The sequence below is a fragment of the Notamacropus eugenii genome, chromosome 3, assembly GCF_028372415.1.
Source record: "Notamacropus eugenii isolate mMacEug1 chromosome 3, mMacEug1.pri_v2, whole genome shotgun sequence".
Classification (NCBI taxonomy): Eukaryota; Metazoa; Chordata; class Mammalia; order Diprotodontia; family Macropodidae; genus Notamacropus; species Notamacropus eugenii.
Window position 1 is genome coordinate 396,543,202 of NC_092874.1, and position 21,366 is coordinate 396,564,567.

At 37.9% G+C, this 21,366-nt stretch overlaps 1 protein-coding gene across 6 annotated transcripts in view; it reads right to left on the reverse strand.

The window, feature by feature from the left end:
* The window catches only part of LOC140497214 (transmembrane protein 180-like), a 51,950-nt gene that overhangs the window by 26,602 nt on the left and 3,982 nt on the right, over positions 1-21,366 (reverse strand). For 4 of the 6 annotated variants that reach the window (XR_011964572.1, XM_072597882.1, XM_072597880.1 and 1 more), the window contains exons 2-3: positions 6,589-6,769; positions 2,172-2,903 (exon numbers count right to left, since the gene is read on the reverse strand). Coding sequence is in view for 5 of the 6 variants with exons in the window: in XM_072597882.1 (XP_072453983.1) it covers positions 2,172-2,903; positions 6,589-6,738 (882 nt within the window). In the remaining variant the exon portion in view is untranslated. Of the gene's footprint in view, positions 1-2,171; positions 2,904-6,588; positions 6,770-13,627; positions 13,837-20,517; positions 20,559-21,366 lie in introns of those variants that run through there. The other 2 variants (XM_072597879.1, XM_072597881.1) reach the window with 2 other exon arrangements.

Here is a 21,366-nt window from a genome sequence, read left to right on the forward strand (position 1 = left end):
GGACTGAACTGACAGCCAGCAGCAGCTTAGTAGCAAAGAAGGATGCTTTTAAAAAAGCTCATAAACTCAAAAAGCACAGCAATCTGGGTCCAATTGTGTGCAAGCAAATTGTAGTCACACTTCAATAGATTACATTAGGAGTAATGTTCCTAATGATGACTTAGATTCACTAAGAATAGATAAGTTAAGGAATAAAAATTAGATTTTAAATTTGTAGGAAAAATTTAAGGGTCCTTTGAGATAATCTAGGCCAGTCCTCTCATTTTACAGATGAGAGAATTGAGATATAAAGGAGTTAAATGATATTCAGTTTAATAAAGTGGGGAAGTGCATGATATGTCTTACAAACATTTGCATCCGAAATTGCTAAAATAAGATTTTCATATTTAAAGGGAATAAATTCTCAAGAGTTCTTGACAGATGAACTTTTACTTAGTCTTATTATGTTAAAAAACCTTGTCAAGACATTAAGATGGAGAAACAGGAATAACACTCATGTTATATGTTATCTGTGTCATAGCAAACTTCTACTGTTAGGTTCCGTAGACACTAAGATTCAGATTATACAGACGCTAAAGTTTTATTAGTGCAGATTTTTTCTAGCTCCTTTAAAAAATTAATATGTGCAGTTATGATAAACTAGCCATCTCTACTGTTATTTCAATGACCACTGGGAATATTCTGGGCTCTCCTTAGCCTAAAAATTGAACCAAGATCCCCTGGACAAAAACTTCTCTTAACTAAGGACATACTTAGGAATCTTAAATGCCCAAGTGAAGCAATCAGGACCCATGATGAGGAAACTGCTTAGTTACTTTCCATAGGTCTCCCAAAACTTCAGAGAAAACACCATATAAACATGAAGTCAAGATTACTGGAGCATCACATTCAGGAGCCTAATGTTATTGTTAATTTTTCCCTCTCCTTTTCCCCTTTCATTAGGTCAGTTACAAAGTCTTGCTGACTGTTCTTCTATAATACCTTCTACATTTATTCTCTCTTGTCTATTCTCAATATTATCACTAGAGAGAGACATTTATTTTAACCTGCCTGGACTAACGCAATAAGTTTTTAAGCCTTCTGGCCTCCACTGAGGCCCTCCTAACACTGTGAATAATGTTTTATTGCCTTTACTGTAGTATAAAGGCTCATAAAGTTTTACCTAGATACTATCTCCACAGAGCCTAATATCTGGCAGGCACTTTGATGACTCTGAGATGAATCACTCAAAGCTCAAGGAGTTTAACATATCTGATCTCTTAAGTCCCTTAGAGATTTACATCTATGATCCTATAATCCTGTCTTGTTTTGTTCTCATTGTGCTTTCCCAATCTTTTCTCATCCTCCCTTGCCTACCTCTTTTCCTCATTGTAATTTTCCTTTTTTTCTAATGTCTATGACTGTATAGAATCCATGACTGCATAGAATCTATGGCTGTATAGAATAAATCTGTATAAACATAACTTTTTCTCAAGTTAACATAATTTGGCATGATAATTTCTTTAGTAATGTGATGGCCAATGACTTCTTTCTCTGGTTCTTTCTAGGTCTATGTATTAGCCAAGACAGTAAATTCTATGAGAGTGAGATCTCATCTAAGCTTCAGATCTCCTCAACTGCCACCTGGGCTGACTGAAGATATCTTTGTTCTGGGAACAAAGAGGGTTGATTGAATAGGGAAAGACAAGACTGTAACACACAAAAAACTGAGCAATACTTACTGATTGCTTGATAGATAAAATGACCTGGTAAACGTGGTTCTTTGTTTCAGATAAGCCTATCCTACAACAAAAAATAATGAGCTTCCTGAAGATTCTCTGATTCTCCATGATATCATCAAGGTTTTTGTTTCTCCCATGTATCATGATAACCCCCAATATGGGAGTATGGTAACTATGGATCATATATATGTATGAGGTGTATGAGGAACAAATGTATTTGCACATGTCTGTATATGTCCTCAGGGTGCTAGGATCAGGTGAGCTTCATATTTAAAAGACCCATGTTAGTTTGCACAGCAAATTACAATGATCGGATATTTACTTGCATTTGTTTTATTTCCTCCTTTCTCTGGTCTCTTGGCTAGTTTGGGGCATTGCTGATTTTAAAGCCAGCAAAGAGTTAAATCTTGTTTCATCCCTGTAGGAAAGATTGGAAATACCATTACATACCTGTGGACAAATAAACCCTGTCCCATACATGATACTCCTCATAGAAGAAGGAAAAGCATCTTTGGGGATAAGGTTATCTGCAAAGATCATCATGAAGTTGCTGAAGAAGGTTAAATGGAAGACTTGGAAGAAATTCATGGCCAAGAAAAGCAGAAAGTTTTTCTGGGTTAATATCTCTTTGGTCAACAAGATGACTGAGGCCCAGGAGAGTTCCGATTTACTTTCGGAGATACTGGTTTCTCTAGGGCTTCCTTTAAGTTCATAGTGACTCATACTGTAAATACCAGTATAAAAAAGGCAGGCAGTAGCGAGAACAGCAATGACAATGGAAAAGACCTGGAAATGGGGTAAATTTTCCATGTTATCAGAGATAAGGCCACTGAAAAGTATGCTGGTAGATCCTACAAGTGACGCCACTTGGTTATATTTAACAAGCTGAAGTCGGCTCTCATGCTGAGTGGAAATCTCTGCAAATAGGGCACATTGGGCTAGCTGTACAAAAGTCAACATGCCATCAAAAGCACATAAGGAAACCACAAGCTGAAGCCCGCTAAGCCAGTCACCTTCTTGGTAGTGTTTCCAAGGGAACCAAGGAAGTAAGAAAGCTAATGCATAGAAAGGGGCACCGTACAAGATAGCACTCTGACGTCCTGAACAACAAGATGCCTTGGCGTTGTCTTGAATATATCCAAAAAGAGGATCATTAAGAGCATTCCAGATCATAAAAATTACCTAGAAGAAAAAAAAGAACATGTAAGATTGTTCGATCTCTACAGAAATAAGCTAAAAGCAGCCCAAAACTTTTTTAAACGTAATCAAGTAATTTATTGTTTAGATTGTGTTGCTGGTAGCACAGCAGATATCAGAGATGTCCTGGAATGGATAGCTGGGTCATTTAAGCATTACCTAGAATACAAGGAGTCTCAGTTGTCTTGTGTATTGATCAGTAAGGTAAAGGCTGTTTTCTAGCAGTTGTCTCTGTGATTTGGGCCAGGATACTTCTACTGAGCATCTAGGAAACAGTGAACCATGAAAGGCACTTATTGTATAAAGAGCACTCAACTGAAAGCCGAAAGACGTGCTCTAATTACATCTCTGATATCAGCTGTGTGACCTGGGATGAGAAACAGAACATTTTTGTTCCTCAGTTTCCTCATCTGTAATGAGAATAGGCTGAGCCAGATCATCCCTAAGGCTCCTGTAACTGCACTTCCAACAAATCAAAGTTAACACTAAATTTATCAAGTTTTTTTCAGAACCAGCAGGGGGCATGCATGTTAAACCTGTAAGATCCCTTGGGATCCACATCGATGTAACTAAAGCATTAACAACCTTGCTCTTCCATAACTCCACCAGGAAAATTAAAACACCAATCTTTACAAAGGAATCATGATGCTATTATCAGAAATGAATACCAAACTTTGTGACAGTTTCAGCCATTCTAAATCTTAAGGGTCTTTTCTCACATACTTTTTATCCATCTTCTGATGAATGCACAATAGCTATTAACAGTTTCAACACAATTTATAAATATCTATAAATAGCCCTATAAAAGGAAGTCACCATGTCAATATTTGCTTATTTTGTATACGTAGTAACACCTTAATTATCTAGTTTTATCAGAGAATGAACTATATACATAAATGATACTCCACTAAGTGTTAAAATTTTTCATTTTTTTTGATGAAAATTCACTCTGTATTACTTTTTGCTTAATTAACAGATTTTTTTGGTTCTAACTTCTCATTGGCATAGGAACTTTCAGTGAGGAAACAATTTTTTTTTATTAATTGATTTGTTTTCATTGTTCTAAAATCACTTTCATAAATCTTAGATTTTCTCCCCCTCGCTCCCCTTTCCCTCCCTGAGATGGTGTGCAATCTTATATGGGTTCCACACATACATTCTTACTAAATACATTTTCACCTTAGTCATGTTGCATGGGAAGAATTAAAATGAATGGGAGAAACCATGAGAAAAACCAAAACAGAACAAAACACAAGAGAAAATGGTCTGCTTCATCTGCGATCCAATCCCATAGTTCTTTCTCTGGATGTGGATGACATTTTGCCTCAAGAGTCCTTTGGGAATGTTTTATGTCCTTGTATTGCTGTGAAGGGCTAAGTCTATCAGAAACAGTCCTCGCACACTGTGGTTGTTACTGTGTACAATGTTCTCCTGGCTGTGCTCCTTTTACTCAGCATCAGGTCATATAAGTCCTTCCAGATCTCTCTGAAGTCTTCCTTTTCATCATTTCTTATAGCACAATAGTATTCCACTACATTCATATACCACAACTTGTTCAGCCATTCTCCAATTGATGGGCATCCCCTTGATTTCCACTTCTCGGCTACCACAAAGAGAGCTGCTGTAAATATTTTTATACATGTGGGACCTTTGTCCATTTTTATGATCTCTTTGGGATACAGTCCTAGAAGCTGTATTGCTGGGTCAAAGGTATGCACATTTCTGTAGCCCTTTGGGCATAGTTCCAAATTGCTCTTCAGAATGGTTGGATCAGCTCACAGCTCCACCAACAATGAATTAGTGTTCCAACTCTCCCACATCTTCGACAACATTAATCATCTTCCTGTTATGTCACGTTAGCCAGTCTGATAGGTGTGATGTGGTACCTCAGAGTTGTTCTGATTTGCATCTCTCTAATCAGAAGTGATTTAGAGCATTTTTTCATATGACTATAGACAGCTTCAGTTTCTTCCTCTGAAAACTGCCTGTTCATATCCTTTGACCATTTATCAATTGGGGAATAACTTGTATTCTTGTAAATTTGACTCAGTTCTCTAGATAGTTTAGAAATGAGGCCTTTATCACAGACACTAGTTGCAAAAATTCTTTCCCAGTTTTCTGCTTCCCTCCTAATCTTGGCTGCATTGGGTTTGTTTGTGCAAAAACTTTTCAATTTAATGTAATCAAAATAATCCATTTTGCACTTCATAATGTTCTCTATCTCGTTTGGTCAAAAATTCCTCCATTCTCCTTAAGTCTGACAAATACACTATTCCTTGCTCCCCTAATTTGTTTATAGTATCAATCTTTATACTTAGATCGTGTATCCATTTGGACTTTATTCTTGTGTACGGTGTCAGGCATTGGTCTACGCCCAGAGGAAACTCAATTATTGAAGGATAGCAAGTGCTCTTCCACTCTGCCTAGGGTGTTGAGGGTCACAGGGCTAGTATTTTCCAGAGTGGGGGCTTGAACTCAGATTGAAGTCAGAGTCCAGCTCTCTAATCACTACACTAGCTTGCCTCTCAAACAATATACATGGAACATAATTCAACCTTTTCTTGATTATTAAATGCAACATTATTGGAAATATATATTATTATGCAGGGTAAGACTATAGTTCTATGTAGTCTGGGTTTTTTGCTTCTTGTTTTGTTTTTCTGCCATCTCCCTTGATGCCCGCCTCCTGAAACCAATCCCTAAATCCAGTACCTTCTAGTTCGTTGTTTCTAATATGCTACATGCTGGGAAGCCATATAATCAACTTAAAAAAAAAAAAGAAAAAGCTTATACTAAGTAAAAGTTAATAAGGCTCTAAAGTCAGGGGTTCTTAACCTCTTTTGTATCATGAACTCTCTTTGGCAGTTTGGTGAAACCTTCTTCTTAGGCCCTCTTCTCAGAAGAATGCCTTTAAATGCATTAAAAAAACCTCACAAGGTTATAATGGAAATCAATTACACTGAAATGCAGTTATAAAATTTTTTTAAAACAAGATTTTGGAACCCAGGTTATGAAGCTTTGGTCTTATGATTATTTTTTTGGAAGTGGAAGGTAATTGGGGTTAAGTGACTTGCCCAGGGTCACACAGCTAAGTAAGTATCTAATACCAGATTTGAACTCAGGTCCTCCTGACTACAGGGCCAGTGCTCTATCCACTATGCCACCTAGCTGCCCTAGTCAAAATTATGATCATTAAAAGAATGAAATTTTTAGTTATGGTACAAAGGCTTTGTAGGAGTTGTCCCTATTGGTGGGAGGCCTTTTTCTTATTTGTGATTTCACATATTACCAATAGGATTAAATTGCTAGATGATTTATTGGTAGACAGATGGGTTGCTATTGTGTACAAACGTTTGTGTGTTTATGCCAACCAGTTCAAACCTGTTTGATAATGAACATTACTACTCACTCAGCAAACATCTTTATTCATCCTACACAAGTGAGTAATTAGTTTTTAAAAGCACTGCGTTATACTACCAGTTATGGAATTAACATTTGATAACTTGAAGATGTCACAGCTAAAGGATTCCAAACTGCTTTCCATAGTGTATACAAACTCCTGCAGACTTTCAGGGAATAGCTCACAGACATGTCCCATTATTTTTGCACTGTTATGGAGGAGAAGCAACTCTGTCCAAAAGCAAAGAACCATGAAGGAAAACTCTCTTACCTGAGACTGGTGAAAGGCAGCTTCTGAAATCTTGTATTGCTTCAAAAAAAGCTGCATGTAGTAAAAATTAAAGACCGTGTTCATCATCCCAGTCCCTAAAGTAGTCATGGAATATGCCAGAGCGTTGGCATGAATTTGCACAACCTTCATTTTCCTTGCAGGGGATGACTTCTTCCCTTTGCTACAAACACAAGTAAAAAGACAAGTTACTAAAACTATCGCAAAGGCTACGTGGTTAATAAAACCACAAAATTTCGAATGACTTCGTACAAGACATTATTAAAGAAAAATTTAGTATGGCTATCTTACAGTTTATTGAAACTGAACTCTTTATTCAAAAAATGTGATGAAATAGAAAAGTATAAAAAGATCAATATGAAATGATACAAAGTAAAATAAGCAGAGTCAACAGAACAATATACACAATACAATGAATTCAACAATGTAAACAGGAAGACACACCAAAAAAATCAAAAGTGATTGTATTTTCAGATTTCTTTAATGTATTGATCAGTAATTGATTTTTTTAGTTTCTTTTTATTTATCTTAAAAAAAATGCTATATGAGATCATTTCCTGGGAGGGGGAGGAATACTGGGGAAAACTATGGGGTTATAAAAAAATAGCAACACATCAATAAAAACTTAACTTTAAAAAAAAGGAGGCTTGACTCAGTTTTAACACATCTTAATTTGTACGCTGCTTACTCTAGAAGAATATCTTGAAATTACTTGTCATATTTATGTGTGGTACATTAGTATGTTTGAGCTAACATTCTTTTACTGTAAATATTGACAAAGACTATCACTATTTGCTAAGGAAATGTAACTCATGTAAATCAGCCAACAAAAGGAGAAAAATCAAATCAGTTACCGTTGAAACCACTTTAGTGAATAAACATTTGATCTACCTGCTAAGCAGATAGATGTATGAGCCAAGAGTAATACCAGTTTAATATATAAACTCTTCTGTAAAATTTTATGGATGATGATGGCAAAAGATTGTGAGCAGTAATACCTCACAAAACAGGAATTAGTAGTAAAGGAAAAAACAATTTTCAGAAAATTTGGCAAGAGAGTCAATTCAATAAAATCATCCTCAGGAGTTCAAAAGGATGAAAACTGGAGGACCACAAACAGACACCCCCCCCCCCACCCCATTCCCAACCTCTGCCAAATGGGAAAGATTTGTCAAATTTTCTCTAACATTTTTTTCATCAATGGCAACAGAGCTAACATGTTCGAACTCTAATATCAGTCTGAATGTACTACATGATGAACAGAAATAGCAAAAAGGAAAACAAAGATGGAAAGAGAAGCTAAAATAGATCAAGTAAACAGAGAACTTCAACACTGGAGGTAACAAAATTCTGAGATTGTTATGGTGCTGATTCTCAAGATACTCAAAAGAGGAAAGGATACAAAATATTTCAAAAAGTCAGTGACTTTATCCCTTTTTAAAAAGTTCATGAGGATAATATCATGAGGATGCCAATAACTATCGTCAATAGCTCTATTTTCTCACCACTACAAAATCTTTATGAGAATTACTTATACAGTTATGAATTGCATCCTTGAAATTATTGGGAAGGAAACAGGCAAGTTTTCACAAGTATTATATATTCTTTAGTAGATAACACCTTTACAAACACACAATAGAATGAAAGGTGCAAAAAACAATACAAGATTTCACTGAGGAGACAGTCAAGATAGTGGAGTGAGAACAAAGCACCCAGATCCACAATTATTTAGAAAATGCACTGCACCAAATATTGATTGGAAAAGTCAAGGAAAAGTCATAGTGATTAATTTTTTTCAACCCAGGACAATTTAGGGAAACAGACAAGTCTGCAGACACCAGCAACAGGGGCTGGCCAAAAGCAGGTAAAGCAGCAGTGGAGGGAAAAGCATTCTAGCACACAGGGATGGGGAAAAAAGGCCCAGATAGAGCACCAGAACAGGGAGAGGAAGAGCAAAAAGAAATCCCAGCGGACCCCTGACCCAGTACTAAGTGTAAGTTGCCATCTAGCAGCTTTGTGGCTCATTATGCAGTTCCAGAACACAGTTACAGAAAGGAGACGAGCTAGTGAGTCTAGGCCCTAGCTATATACTGAGCAAGGCACAAGTTCCAGAAAACACAGCTGGGTGGTTCTGAACCCAGTTCTAATCTTCAGTCCAGTGCATAAGCCTGCAGTGGAATAACCAGTGAAGGGGTCCCAGACCAGAGGGAACCAGCATTCCTAGAGGGCCAGCAGTAGTCTAACAAAACTCAACCATGGACAAGCCAATAGACCCAAACCTGGGTCAGGAACTTGCATAGCTCAGACCAGGAGACTAAGATTCCCAGGATCATACACATCATTTTGGGAGATATGAAAATAAAATTGACAGCTTAGTAAAGGAAGTACAAAACTACTGAAGAAAATAACTCCTTGAAAATTAGAATTGGTCAAATAGAAGGTAATGAATAAACTCCATGAGACATCCAGGAGTTTTAAAATAAAGAAGCTGAAAAAAAAAGAAGAAAATGTGAAATATCTCACAGGAAAAACAACTGCCCTGGAAAACAGATCAAAACAAACCATTTAAGAATCACAGGACTACCCAAAAGCAATGAAAGTCTAGACAAGATATTTCAAGAAATGAAAGAAAACTACCCAAGTATCTCAGAACTAAAAGGTAACAAAAAGCTACTAACCTATGCTTATTCTTTGACCCAGCAATTCCACTACTGGATCTATACTCCAAAGAGATCAAAGGGAGGATTCATATGTACAATAATATTTATAGTGGTTCTTTTTGTAGAGGGAGAGAACTGAAAACTGTGAGGATGACTACCAACTGGGGAATGGCTGAGCCAGTTGTGGTTTGTAAGTGTGATGGAATACTACTGTGCTTTAAGAAACGACGAAGGGGATGGTTTCAGAAAAACCTGGGAAGATTTATACGAGCTGATGCCAAGTGGAGTGAGTAGCACCAGAAGAACAATTTATACTATGATAGCAGTCCTGTAAAGATAATCAACTTTGGAATACTTGGTAAACTCTGATCAACATAATGATCAATTACAGTTCCAAAGAACACATGATGAAATACGCTCTTCACCTCCAGACAGAGAGCTGATGCATTCACAGTGCATATTTCCTTCTTTCTTTTTTTGGACATGGTTAATTCAGGAATTTTTCTTGCATGATTATACATATTTTTAATGGATTTTGTTTTTCTTGTCTTTTCAATGGGGGGGGGGGAGATAATTTGGAATTACAAATAAAATAAACTTGAATTTTTAAACAATGGAAGAAGAAAACAAAAATAACCAGAAGGAAAAGTAGAAATTGAAAGAACCCACTGTTTATCTCCTGAAAGAAACTTCAAATGAAAATTCCCAGGAATATTATATTCAAAACCTAGAACTCTTAAGTCATACAAAAACATTCTGTAAGGAGCCATAAAGAAAGAATTCAAGTACTACAGAGTCACAGTCAGGATCAGACAAGATTTAAGTCACTACTGTAAATACACAGAGAGCTTAGAATATGATATTCTAGAAGGCAAAGGATCTGGGTTTACAATCAAGAATAATTTTGGGAAGCATTTTATTATTAATATGAGGCAAAGCATAAAATTGGGAAATATATGCTTGATATGTGTGCGTGTGCGCATATTTTGCCCGTCACAGAAAACATCCAGAACAAAGCCCAAATGCAAGAAAGATTCCTAATAAAGATGAAGTCTTCCAGATTGGTCTTTTTGGGGATGTAATTTTTCTGATTACGTTAAACCCTGGAAAACTGTAGTTTCCTGAATGTCACTCAGAATAGTCACTCAGAAGAGGGATTATAATTACCCACATAAGAAAAACCAAGTGGATGAGGAATGCTTATAGTCCACACTATGATATACAACTGAAAAGACAACTAAGAGAATTAGTACATTAGAGTCTGTGTGCAAGTTAGATAGTCACTAGGCCCCAAAATGAACAGTTGATTTATTTCAGATAATGTGCAGTGCTTTCAATGACTGCAAGATTTTTTCTGTTACAGAGGAAAAAACCCTGCCTCCTACTCCTGTCCCTACTCATGTCTAGTCAGACCTCTACTCTACATTACCTTACTATCTGACTCCTCCATTCCTACTTCCTTTCTACATTCTTAATGAAAGGTGCAGACGAAAGTCACAAGACCATGTTGAATGAATCAACTACAAATCTATGTTATTTAATCTCAACTGGCACCTTCCTGCAACAAGGCAATCTTTCTATTTTTCCCTAGTTGATCATCTCACTTAAAAGATGCTGTGCTGAACCTTTACGAATCTATTATGTCCCCTGTCCTCCCTGTCTCTCAACAGAAGGCCCTGTCTCATACTTTACTTACTAAGGGAAAGGTCATTTTTGGTGAGCTCTCTCTTCTCCCCTAAACCTCAAGAACCCTTGACATCATTCTGCTTTCTTTCCTTCTTTTACTCTAGTCTCTGAAAATGAGGTGGCCCTTCTCACCAAATTTGATCTCTATATGTTCCCAATTCATCTGCTCCAGTAGCTTACCCCTCAAACCCATCCTCTACTTCTAATTTTCAATTTCTCACCATTGATTAGTTGTTTTCTTGCTACCTATAAACATGGCCAAATCTCCCCTATTCCTAAAAAACCTTCACTTTACTATCCCCTTATGACATTATCCTACTGCTCATTGATTTGGGAATGTCTAAACAAGCTATGGTATACCAATGTAATGGAATGTTATTGTGCTGTACAATATGTCAAGCTGCCCCTCACAACCTGGTAAAAATGTAATTGAGAAATATTTTTTAAAATATAATAGAGCATAGATAATGTTAATAAGTAGTCAATATTCTCCCCACAAATATCCTTGTATATGGTTTAATTTCTGGTTGAGTTTGACACGACTGGTACTGTAAATAATAATGAATATGAAAAAGCTTTCATCAAACAGAGGATTTTATATTTTATACTGGAGGTGATAGGAAGCTACCGGAGTTTATTAAATAGAGGGGTGGATCTGAGCTTTAGAGAAATCACTTTAGCAGTGGAATGAAACATGGACTAGAATGGGAAGAGACTAGGGGCAGGCAGATCACCAGCAGGCTATTGCAACAGTCCAGGAATGAAGTGATGAGGGCCTGTACGAAGGTGGTAGCATTATCAGAGGAGAGAAGCAGGTGTGTTCAAGAGATGCTGCAAAGATGAAATCAACAGGCCCTGAGAACAGATTAGATATGTGGTGGGGTGAGGGGGTGACTGATAGTGAGGACCAGGATAATTCTTAGATTGGGAGTCTAAGAGACTAGGAGGGTGATGGTGCCCTTGATGATAATAGGGAATTTTGGAAGAGGGGATGCTTTGGGGGAAAGGTAATGAATTCAATTTTGGACATGTTGAGTTTAAAATGTCTACTTGACATCCAGTTCGAGATGTCTGAAAGGCAGTTGGAGATGCAACACTGGAGGTCAGCAGAGAGGTCACAACAGGATAGGCAGAGTTGAGAATCATCAGCATAAAGATGATAATTAAATTCATGGAAGCTAAAGAGATCACCAAGTGAAACACAGGACAGAGTCCTGTAGGATATCCCTGGTAAGTAGTTGTGACTTTCCCAGTTCCTTCAGTTTCAGTGCTCCTCCTTGAAAGTGCTTAGATTATCTATACACATCCAGTTTCTTTCACCCTCCAAAAATGTAAGCTTCTTGAGGGCAGGGCCTTTTTTGGTTCTGTTTTGTCTGTATCCCTTCATCTGGTGCAGTGCCTGATGCCCAAACCCAGATGGCTCTGGAGGAGAAAGTGAGGCTGGTGACTTTGCACAGCCCTCTCTGATTAAAATCCAATTCACTTGCATGCCATGGCATCACGTCCCACAACCTCTGCGAATAGTACTAGAGGCTGTCCCACTGCAGACCCAACTGGAACTGGGCAGTTTGGCAATACAGCTCCATCTTCTTTCTTCCTTCTTCTTTATTTCTTTCTTCTCTTCCCCCCCACCCTCCCCACGCTTTCTATCCCTTCAGTCCACATAGGTTATCATACCCTTACCTGCAGGTGCTCTACCCAAAGGAATGTAAATTTTAATTGCTAAAACCTCACAACAAGATACCTTTAGATTAAAGGCTAGACTTTTTTCCTTAAGGACCCTGCCTGAAACCCAAATCCCTCTGGCTCTTCTTGACTGGCCAACAATAGGTCCCAGAGCAAGCCCCTCTAGGTCACTGTTTGAGACCTGAGTGGCTCAGAATGAAAATAGGAATTGTTTCTGTTTTGGTCAGAAACCCTGAGTCTTCCTCTCCCAGACTGATTTTTTTTAAACTAAGTAATAGAGGTCATTCTCTGCCTCATTTCTTGCCTAGCCTTAATCAATGAATGGACCCTGCCTCAGTCAAACCGAGACCTGTTAAAGACCTTAGCTTAAAAAGGCCAAAGGCTTTATAAGTATACGAGTCACTCCCCAGTCGAAAAATGGTCAAAGGATATGAACAGGAAGAAATTAAAGCTATCTATAGTCATATGAAAAAATGCTCTAAGTCACTATTGATTAGAGAAATGCAAATTAAATCAATTCTGAGGTGCCACATCACAACTATCAGATTGCCTAACATGACACAACAGAAAGACAATAAATGGTGGAGAAGATGTGGGAGAGTTGGAACACTCATTCATGGTTGGTGGAACTATGAGATGATTCAACCATTCTGGAGAGCAATTTGGAACTATGCCTAAAGGGCCACAAAAATGTGCACACCCTTTGACCCAGCAATATCACTTCTAGGACTGTATCCCAAAAAAGATCATAAAAATGGGCAAAGGTCCCACATGTACAAAAATATTTATAGCAGTTCTCTTTTGTGGTGGTTAAGAACTGGAAATCAAGGGGATGCCCACCAATTGGGGAATGGCTGAACAAGTTGTGGTATATGAATGTAGTGGAATACTATTGTGCTATAAGAAATGACGAACAGCGGGGAGGAGCCAAGATGGCAGAGTAGAAAGATACACATATGCTAGCTCCAAACCCACAGCCCATAAAATACCTGTAAAGAAGAACTCCCAAAAAATTCTGGAGCAGCAGAAGCCAAAGAACAACGGAGTGGAAGAGATTTCTGTTCCAGTGAGACCTGAAAAACCAACACGAAAGGTGTCGCACACCGGACCCGGAGCAGAGCCCAGCTCTGCATTGGCCACGCAGCACCAAGAGGTGCAGATCCGAGCAGGCTTTAGGGACAGAATCTCCAGTGGCCGCGCAGGTCCCTCCACCCACAGGTGCCAAAGGTCAGTGAGAGGGTCTTTTCAGCTTGTCAAGAGGGGAGTGGGGTATCCCCATAACTCAGGCCCCCTCAGGAGGCAGCAGCGGAAACAACAGCAGAAGGGGGCTCCCAAAGCAGGCAGGAGCTCGGATCCATTGTTGAAGGTCTCCACATAAACCCCCTGAGGGAACTGAGGCCTGTGTGGTGGCCCTGACCCCACCTGAGCACCTGAACTTAGTCTCACACTGAATAGCAGCCCTGCCTCGCTGAAGCCCTAAGGCTGGGAAGCAGCATTTGAATCTCAGACCCCAAGCACTGGCTGGGAGGATCTGGAGGCAAGGTGGGTGTGAAGAGGACACTCAGAAGTCAAGTAACTGGCTGGGAAAATGCCCAGAAAAGGGGGAAAAAAATAAGACCACAGAAGGTTACTTTTTTGGTGAACAGATATCTCCTCCCATCCTTTCAGGTGAGGAAGAACAATGCTTACCATCAGGGAAAGACATAGAAATCAAGGCTTCTGTATTCCAAACATCCAAAATAAATATTCAATGGGCTTAGGCCATGGAAGAGCTCAAAAAGGATTTTGAAAATCAAGTAAGAGAGGTGGAGGAAAAACTGGGAAGAGAAATGAGAGAGATGCAACAAAAGCATGAAAAGCAGGTCAACACCTTGCTAAAGGAGACCCAAAAAAATGCTGAAGAAAATAACACCTTGAAAAATAGGCTAACTCAATTGGCAAAAGAGGTTCAAAAAGCCAATGAGGAGAAGAATGCTTTCAAAAGCAGAATCAGCCAAATGGAAAAGGAGGTTCAAAAGCTCACTGAAGAAAACAGTTCTTTCAAAATTAGAATGGAACAGATGGAGGCTAATGACTTTATGAGAAACCAAGAAATCACAAAACAAAACCAAAAGAATGAAAAAATGGAAGATAATGTGAAATATCTCATTGGAAAAACAACTGACCTGGAAAATAGATCCAGGAGAGACAATTTAAAAATTATGGGACTACCTGAAAGCCATGATCAAAAAAAAGAGCCTAGACATCATCTTTCATGAAATTATCAAGGAAAACTGCCCTGAGATTCTAGAAGCAGAGGGCAAAATAAGCATCCAGGCAATCCACCGATCACCACCTGAAAGAGATCCAAAAAGAGAAACTCCTAGGAACATTGTGACCAAATTCCAGAGTTCCCTTGTCAGGGAGAAAATATTGCAAGCAGCTAGAAAGAAACAATTCAAGTATTGTGGAAATACAATCAGGATAACACAAAATCTAGCAGCTTCTACATTAAGGGATCGAAGGGTGTGGAATATGATATTCCAGAAGTCAAAGGAACTAGGACTAAAACCAAGAATCACCTACCCAGCAAAACTGAGTATAATACTTCAGGGGAAAAAAATGGTCTTTCAATGAAATAGAGGACTTTCAAGCATTCTTGATGAAAAGACCAGAGCTGAAAAGAAAATTTGACTTTCAAACACAAGAATGAAGAGAAGCATGAAAAGGTGAACAGCAAAGAGAAGTCATAAGGGACTTACTAAAGTTGAACTGTTTACATTCCTACATGGAAAGACAATATTTGTAACTCTTGAAACTTTTCAGTATCTGGGTAGTGGGTGGGATTACACACACACACATGCACACACACACAGAGACAGAGCACACAGTGAATTGAATAGGATGGGATCATATCTTAAAAAAGTGAAATTAAGCGGTGAGAGAGAAATATATTGGGAGGAGAAAGGGAGAAATGGAATGGGGCAAATTATCTCTCATAAAAGAGGCAAGCAAAAGACTTTTTAGTGGAGGAAAAAAGAGGGGAGGTGAGAGAAAAACATGAAGTTTACTCTCATCACATTCAACTAAAGGAAGGAATAAAATGCACACTCATTTTGGTATGAAAACCTATCTTACAATAACAGGAAAGTGGGGGAGAAGGAGATAAGCAGGGTGGGGGGGGGATGATGAAGGGAGGGCAATGGGAGGAGGGAGCAATTTGAAGTCAACACTCATGGGGAGGGACAGGATCCAAAGAGAGAATAGAAGCAATGGGGGGCAGGATACGATGGAGGGAAATATAGTTAGTATTACATAACACGACTATTATGGAAGTCATTTGCAAAACTACACAGATATGGCCTATATTGAACTGCTTGCCTTCCAAAGGGAAGGGGTGGGGAGGGAGGGATGAAGAGAAGTTGGAACTCAAAGTTTTAGGAACAACTGTTGAGTTCTGTTCTTGCTACTAGGAAATAACAAATACAGGTAAAGGGGTATAGAAAGTTCTCTGGCCCTACAGGACAAAAGAGAAGATGGGGACAAGGGAAGGAAGGGATGACAGAAGAGGGGCAATTAGAATGCTTGGTGTTTTGGGGTGGAGGAAGGGGACAAATGGGGAGAAAATCTGGAACCCAAAATTTTGTGAAAATGAATGTTAAAAGTTAAATAAATAAATTAAAAGAAAAGAAAAGACATGATGAACAGGAAGACTTCAGAGAGGCCTGGAAAGACTTATATGAACTGATGCTGAGTAAAAGGAGCAGAACAAGGAGAACCTTTGTACACAGTAACAACCACAGTGGGTGACGAATTTCTCTGTTGACTTAGCCCTTCACAGCAATGCAAGGACTTAAAAAATTCCCAATGGACTCCTGAGGCAAAATGCCTTCCACATTCAGAGAAAGAACTATGGAACTGGGTTGCAGAATGAAGCAGAATATTTTCTCTTGTGTTATGTTTTGGTTTGTTTTTTCTCTTCTTTTTTAAAAAAAATTAATTTATTTGTTTTCAGTTTTCTACAATCACTTCCATATATCTTAGACTTTTTCCCCCCTCCCTCACCCCTCCCTCCCTGAGGCGGCATGCAATCTTATATAGGTTCTACACATACTTTCTTATTAAATACATTTTCAACTTAGTCATATTGCATAGAAGAATTAAAATGAATAGGAGAAACCATAAAAACAAAATAAAAAACAACACAACACAAGAGAAAATGGTCTGCTTCATTCTGTGATCCAATTCCATAGCTCTTTCTCTGAATGTGGAAGGCATTTTGCCTCAAGAGTCCATTGGGAATTTTTTAAGGTCCTTGCACTGCTGCAAAGGGCTAAGTCTAACGGAAAAATTCCTCACACACTGTGGTTGTTGCTGTGTACAAAGTTCTCCTGGTTCTGCTCCTTTCACTCAGCATCAGTTCATATAAGTCCTTCCAGGCCTCTCTGAAGTCTTCCTGTTCATCGTTTCTTATAGCACAATAGTATTGGATCCACTACATTCACATACCACAACTTGTTCAGCGATTCCCCAACTGATGGGCATCCCCTCAATTTCCAGTTCTTGACCCTCACACAGAGAGCTGCTATAAATATTTTTGCACATGTGGGACCTTTGCCCATTTTTATGATCTCTTTGGGATACAGAAGTGATATTCCTGGACCAAAGGGTATGCACATTTTTGTAGCTCTTTGGGCATAGTTCTAAATTGCTCTCCAGAATGGCTGGATCACCTCACAGCTCCACCAACGATGTTTGTTTTTTCTCATAGTTTCTCCCATTCATTTTAATTCTTCTATGCAATATGACTAATGTGAAAATGTGGTTAATAAGAATGTATGTATAAAACCCATATAAGATTGCATGCCACCTCGGGGAGAGAGGGAATGAAAATCTAAGACTTATGAAAGTGATTATAGAAAACTGAAAACAAATCAAGTAATTTTTAAAAAAAGGCCAGAGGCCTTTTTAATCCATCCAGGGCCATCTCCAGTTGTCCTGATCTCTATCTTGCCACTGGACCCAGATGGCTTCAGAGGAGAAGGTGAGGCTAGCGACGGCTCAGCACTCCCTCACTTAAACCAAATTCACTTGCATGTCACAGTACTCTTTGAGAATGAAGGACAAACAAGAACAAAGCCTGTTGGCCAGTAGAAAATAGATGTTCTCTGAAAGACAGGCATATATGCTTCTTTAGGAACATTCTGCCAGTGAGGGAGGCAGTCTGTGAATCATGGAAACCAGTCTCCTAAGGATGAAAGTTAACAGCCACTCTGGGTTTTAATTTCTTTTCTTTTTAATTTCTTTCCAGTCATACATGTGTGATCCAAAGAATAGTGGAGGAGTGCATGTTGAGCACAAGGAAGCTGCAGCATATTATCAATGAATGGAGAGAAGAAGGGACACAAAAGATATCAGTGGGTAGAGGTCTATTGGGAAAAGGAGGTTGTCTAGTCACCAAACAAAAGCAAAATGATGACAGCCCAGGGTTATCCATGAAATGTCAAGATATCCAGAGGAAGGCCTCCAGAACACTGGGGAGACACCTGCTGAAGGGATCTGTTTACAGGCAGATACGGACAATAGTACCATTGGATAAGAATGCATGAATGGGTTGCAATCTGCCTCAGGAGAGGCAGGACCGGGAACAATGAAATCACAAATTCATCCAAAGCGATTTATATCCATTATCATATTTGATACACAACAGGAAAATGACACTCTTTCTTTCACCCAAATCAGAAAAAGCCTGCAGTAGAGATTGGTCCCTTATCAGAATCCAAAGCTCTGTCCATTCAATGATACAGATTTGCATTTCAATATTTATTCCTGATAAACAATAAGAACCCAATGAGTTCTGAACTTGGCTCTAAAGTAGATACCTTTTGTGGCAGACCAAATCACCTATGGGTTTAATGCTTCAGTTTAACCATATGCAAAACAAATTCATGTTAAAGTAGATCATGGAGTTTGAATATGGATTCATTATTCAACAGCTCTTTTAAATGTACTTTATAGTTTTTTTCCTTTAACCTTAACTGTGACTTTAAAGAATGTGATGCATCCCTCTTTTCTCAATTTTCCCTTTAAGTAGTAAACTATCTAGTTGTTATGTTAGATTATATCTCTACAGTCTAACTGAAGCAGATAACAGGCAATTATCCAAATAGCTCCACAGGAAAAAAAGCCCCATTCTCTGCTCTGACTTTGAAGATAATCACAGGCTATTCAAAGACAGAACAACCAAGGTGATCTGGACTCAAGTCTTTTTTGCCTAAATAACTCAGATAATTGAGAGAGCAAAGAATGCTGATTTGACTTGAATTACTAAAACATTCCCCTGGCCTTCCTTTTAATTTTATGCTTGTAGATATCGTATCATAGAGGTGTTTTTGTCAATAGAGATAATATAAACCCAGGCTATAATTCCAACTTACTACAATTTGTCCAGGAGATAACCTTGCCAAGAATTCAGAAAGTTGAGAAGTCAAGGAAGCTATAACTTGTAAGCTGGATTCAAGTCATCAAAGACTAAACTTTAAAAGAGGCACTGTTTTTTTCCTTGGCTTTGTATTAGGCATGATTATTTATGAAACAGGTCCTACCTACTCTACCAATTCTGATTCAGAAGTCACAGAACTCTTTAACAGTAGGCAAAGGTTGGTAAACTCATTCTTTTGAGGTTCAAAATGTTAGACAAATATAATGAAAAAGTAAACAAGAAAGAAGTTAAGGACCCAAGTAGAATCTTAGTAACGCTGGATACGATAGATCTCTGATGATTACTGAACGTGAATAGAAAGAATACATACTTCTCAGTTGTGCATGACACTTTATAAAATCTGATTATGTCTTAGAGGATACTTAAAGTGTGGTAAGGAGATCTTGGGGAGCTCTAAGACCCTTTGGGGAGGGTCTGTGAAGCCAAAACTATTTTCATAGTAATACTAATAAGTCTTAATTTCCAATATGGAAAATATTGATAAAATAATTGACATAAGCAAAAGCTCTTTAGGAAGGGATTCTTGAAAATTTTTAAGAGTATAAAGGAGTCCTGAGATCAAAAAGTTTGAGGACTGTTGAATTAGGGCATAAAAACTCTCAAATAAATGCAGAAAAGTAGTAATAGTAAATACATCCTTTACTGACCACAATATAATAAAAATGATTTTTGATTAAAAGCCACTGAAGAAAGGATTAGAAATTAACTGGAACCAAAGAACTTAATTCTAAACAATGGCTGGGTCAAAGAAAAAATAATAGAAACGATAGATAATTTCATTAAAGATAATAGTTTTGAGAATGCAGCCAAAGCAGTCCTTCAGGGGAAACTGATATCTATACATTCTTCTATCACCAACATAAAAAGAAAGAACAGATTAATGAATTGGGCAAGCAACTAAAAAACACCCCAGAAAACCAGTAAGTTTTAAAACCTCAATTAAACACCAAAATAGACATCCTAAGAATAAAGGAAAACATTAACAAAACTGAAAGCAAGAACACCACTGAATTAATAAATATGTAAACAATTAACTAATGTGATTAAAAATTAAGAGGAAAATCAAATTATCACTATCAAAACTGAAAAAGGAGAATTCTCAACAAATAAAAAAATGAAAAGTTATTAGAAACTATTTTGCCCAATTATGCTGTTAATAAAACTGACAAACGAAAAGATAAATATTGGCAAAGATACAAAATACCCAGAATAATGGACTAAGAAATAGAGAACTTAAATAACCTAATCTCAGAAAAAGACATCAAATAAATCATAAATGAACTCTTAAGGAAAACAGAACCAAGACCAGAGGAAGTCACAATATATCAGATATTCAAAGAACAATGAACTCTAACGGCACACACAATGTTTGCAGAAATGGAAAAGAAAGAATCCTACCAAATGTTTTCAATGACACCAATATCATCTTGCTACCTAAACTGGGGAGGGCTGAAACAGAGAAAGAAACTATAGATCAACATTCCTAATCAATACTGACGTAAAAATTTCAAATAAAATGTTAGCAAAGAATCTACAAAAACATAACAATATCAGCAAATCAATAAACATTTATTATATACATGCCAGGTACTGTTACTAATCATTGGGGATATAAAAAAGGTAAGAGATAGCTCCTGCCCTTAAGGACCTCCCAATCTAATGGGGGAAGACACAAAAAAGGGAGGTGGCGACCCATTCCTCCTGGGCACTCACCATACTGGTGTTGGCCTTGGAGCACACACCCAACTGGCTTAGCCCACTGTAACTCACAACTCCTGAACTCAAAAGATCCCCCAGAAAATGGACAATTCTGAGCAATCCGCAATTTGAATTTTCAAAGCCTCACTTTTGCAATAGAAAAATTGGCCACTCTTTTCCATCTTATATAACACGTACGTTTGAAGAAAATCAGTGACTACAGAAGAGTATGGTCCAAGAATCCCTGTAGGTCTTTGAGACATTTTCAGGGAGTCTACAAGGTCTAAACAATTTTCATAATATTAAGATACTATTTGCCTATTAAAATACTCCCCCTTTCTCAACTTCATATCTATGTGAGGCTGGATTTTTTTCATAGACTTCAAGTAAAACAACATATCCCTACAGACTGAATGCAGAAGCAGACATCAGAATACAACTATCTTCTGTTAAGTTTGATATTAAGGATATGTGCAAAAATATATCAAACAATACCACTTCTCACTAATTTTTTAAAAATTGTTATTTTTCATAAAATACGTTAAAAGA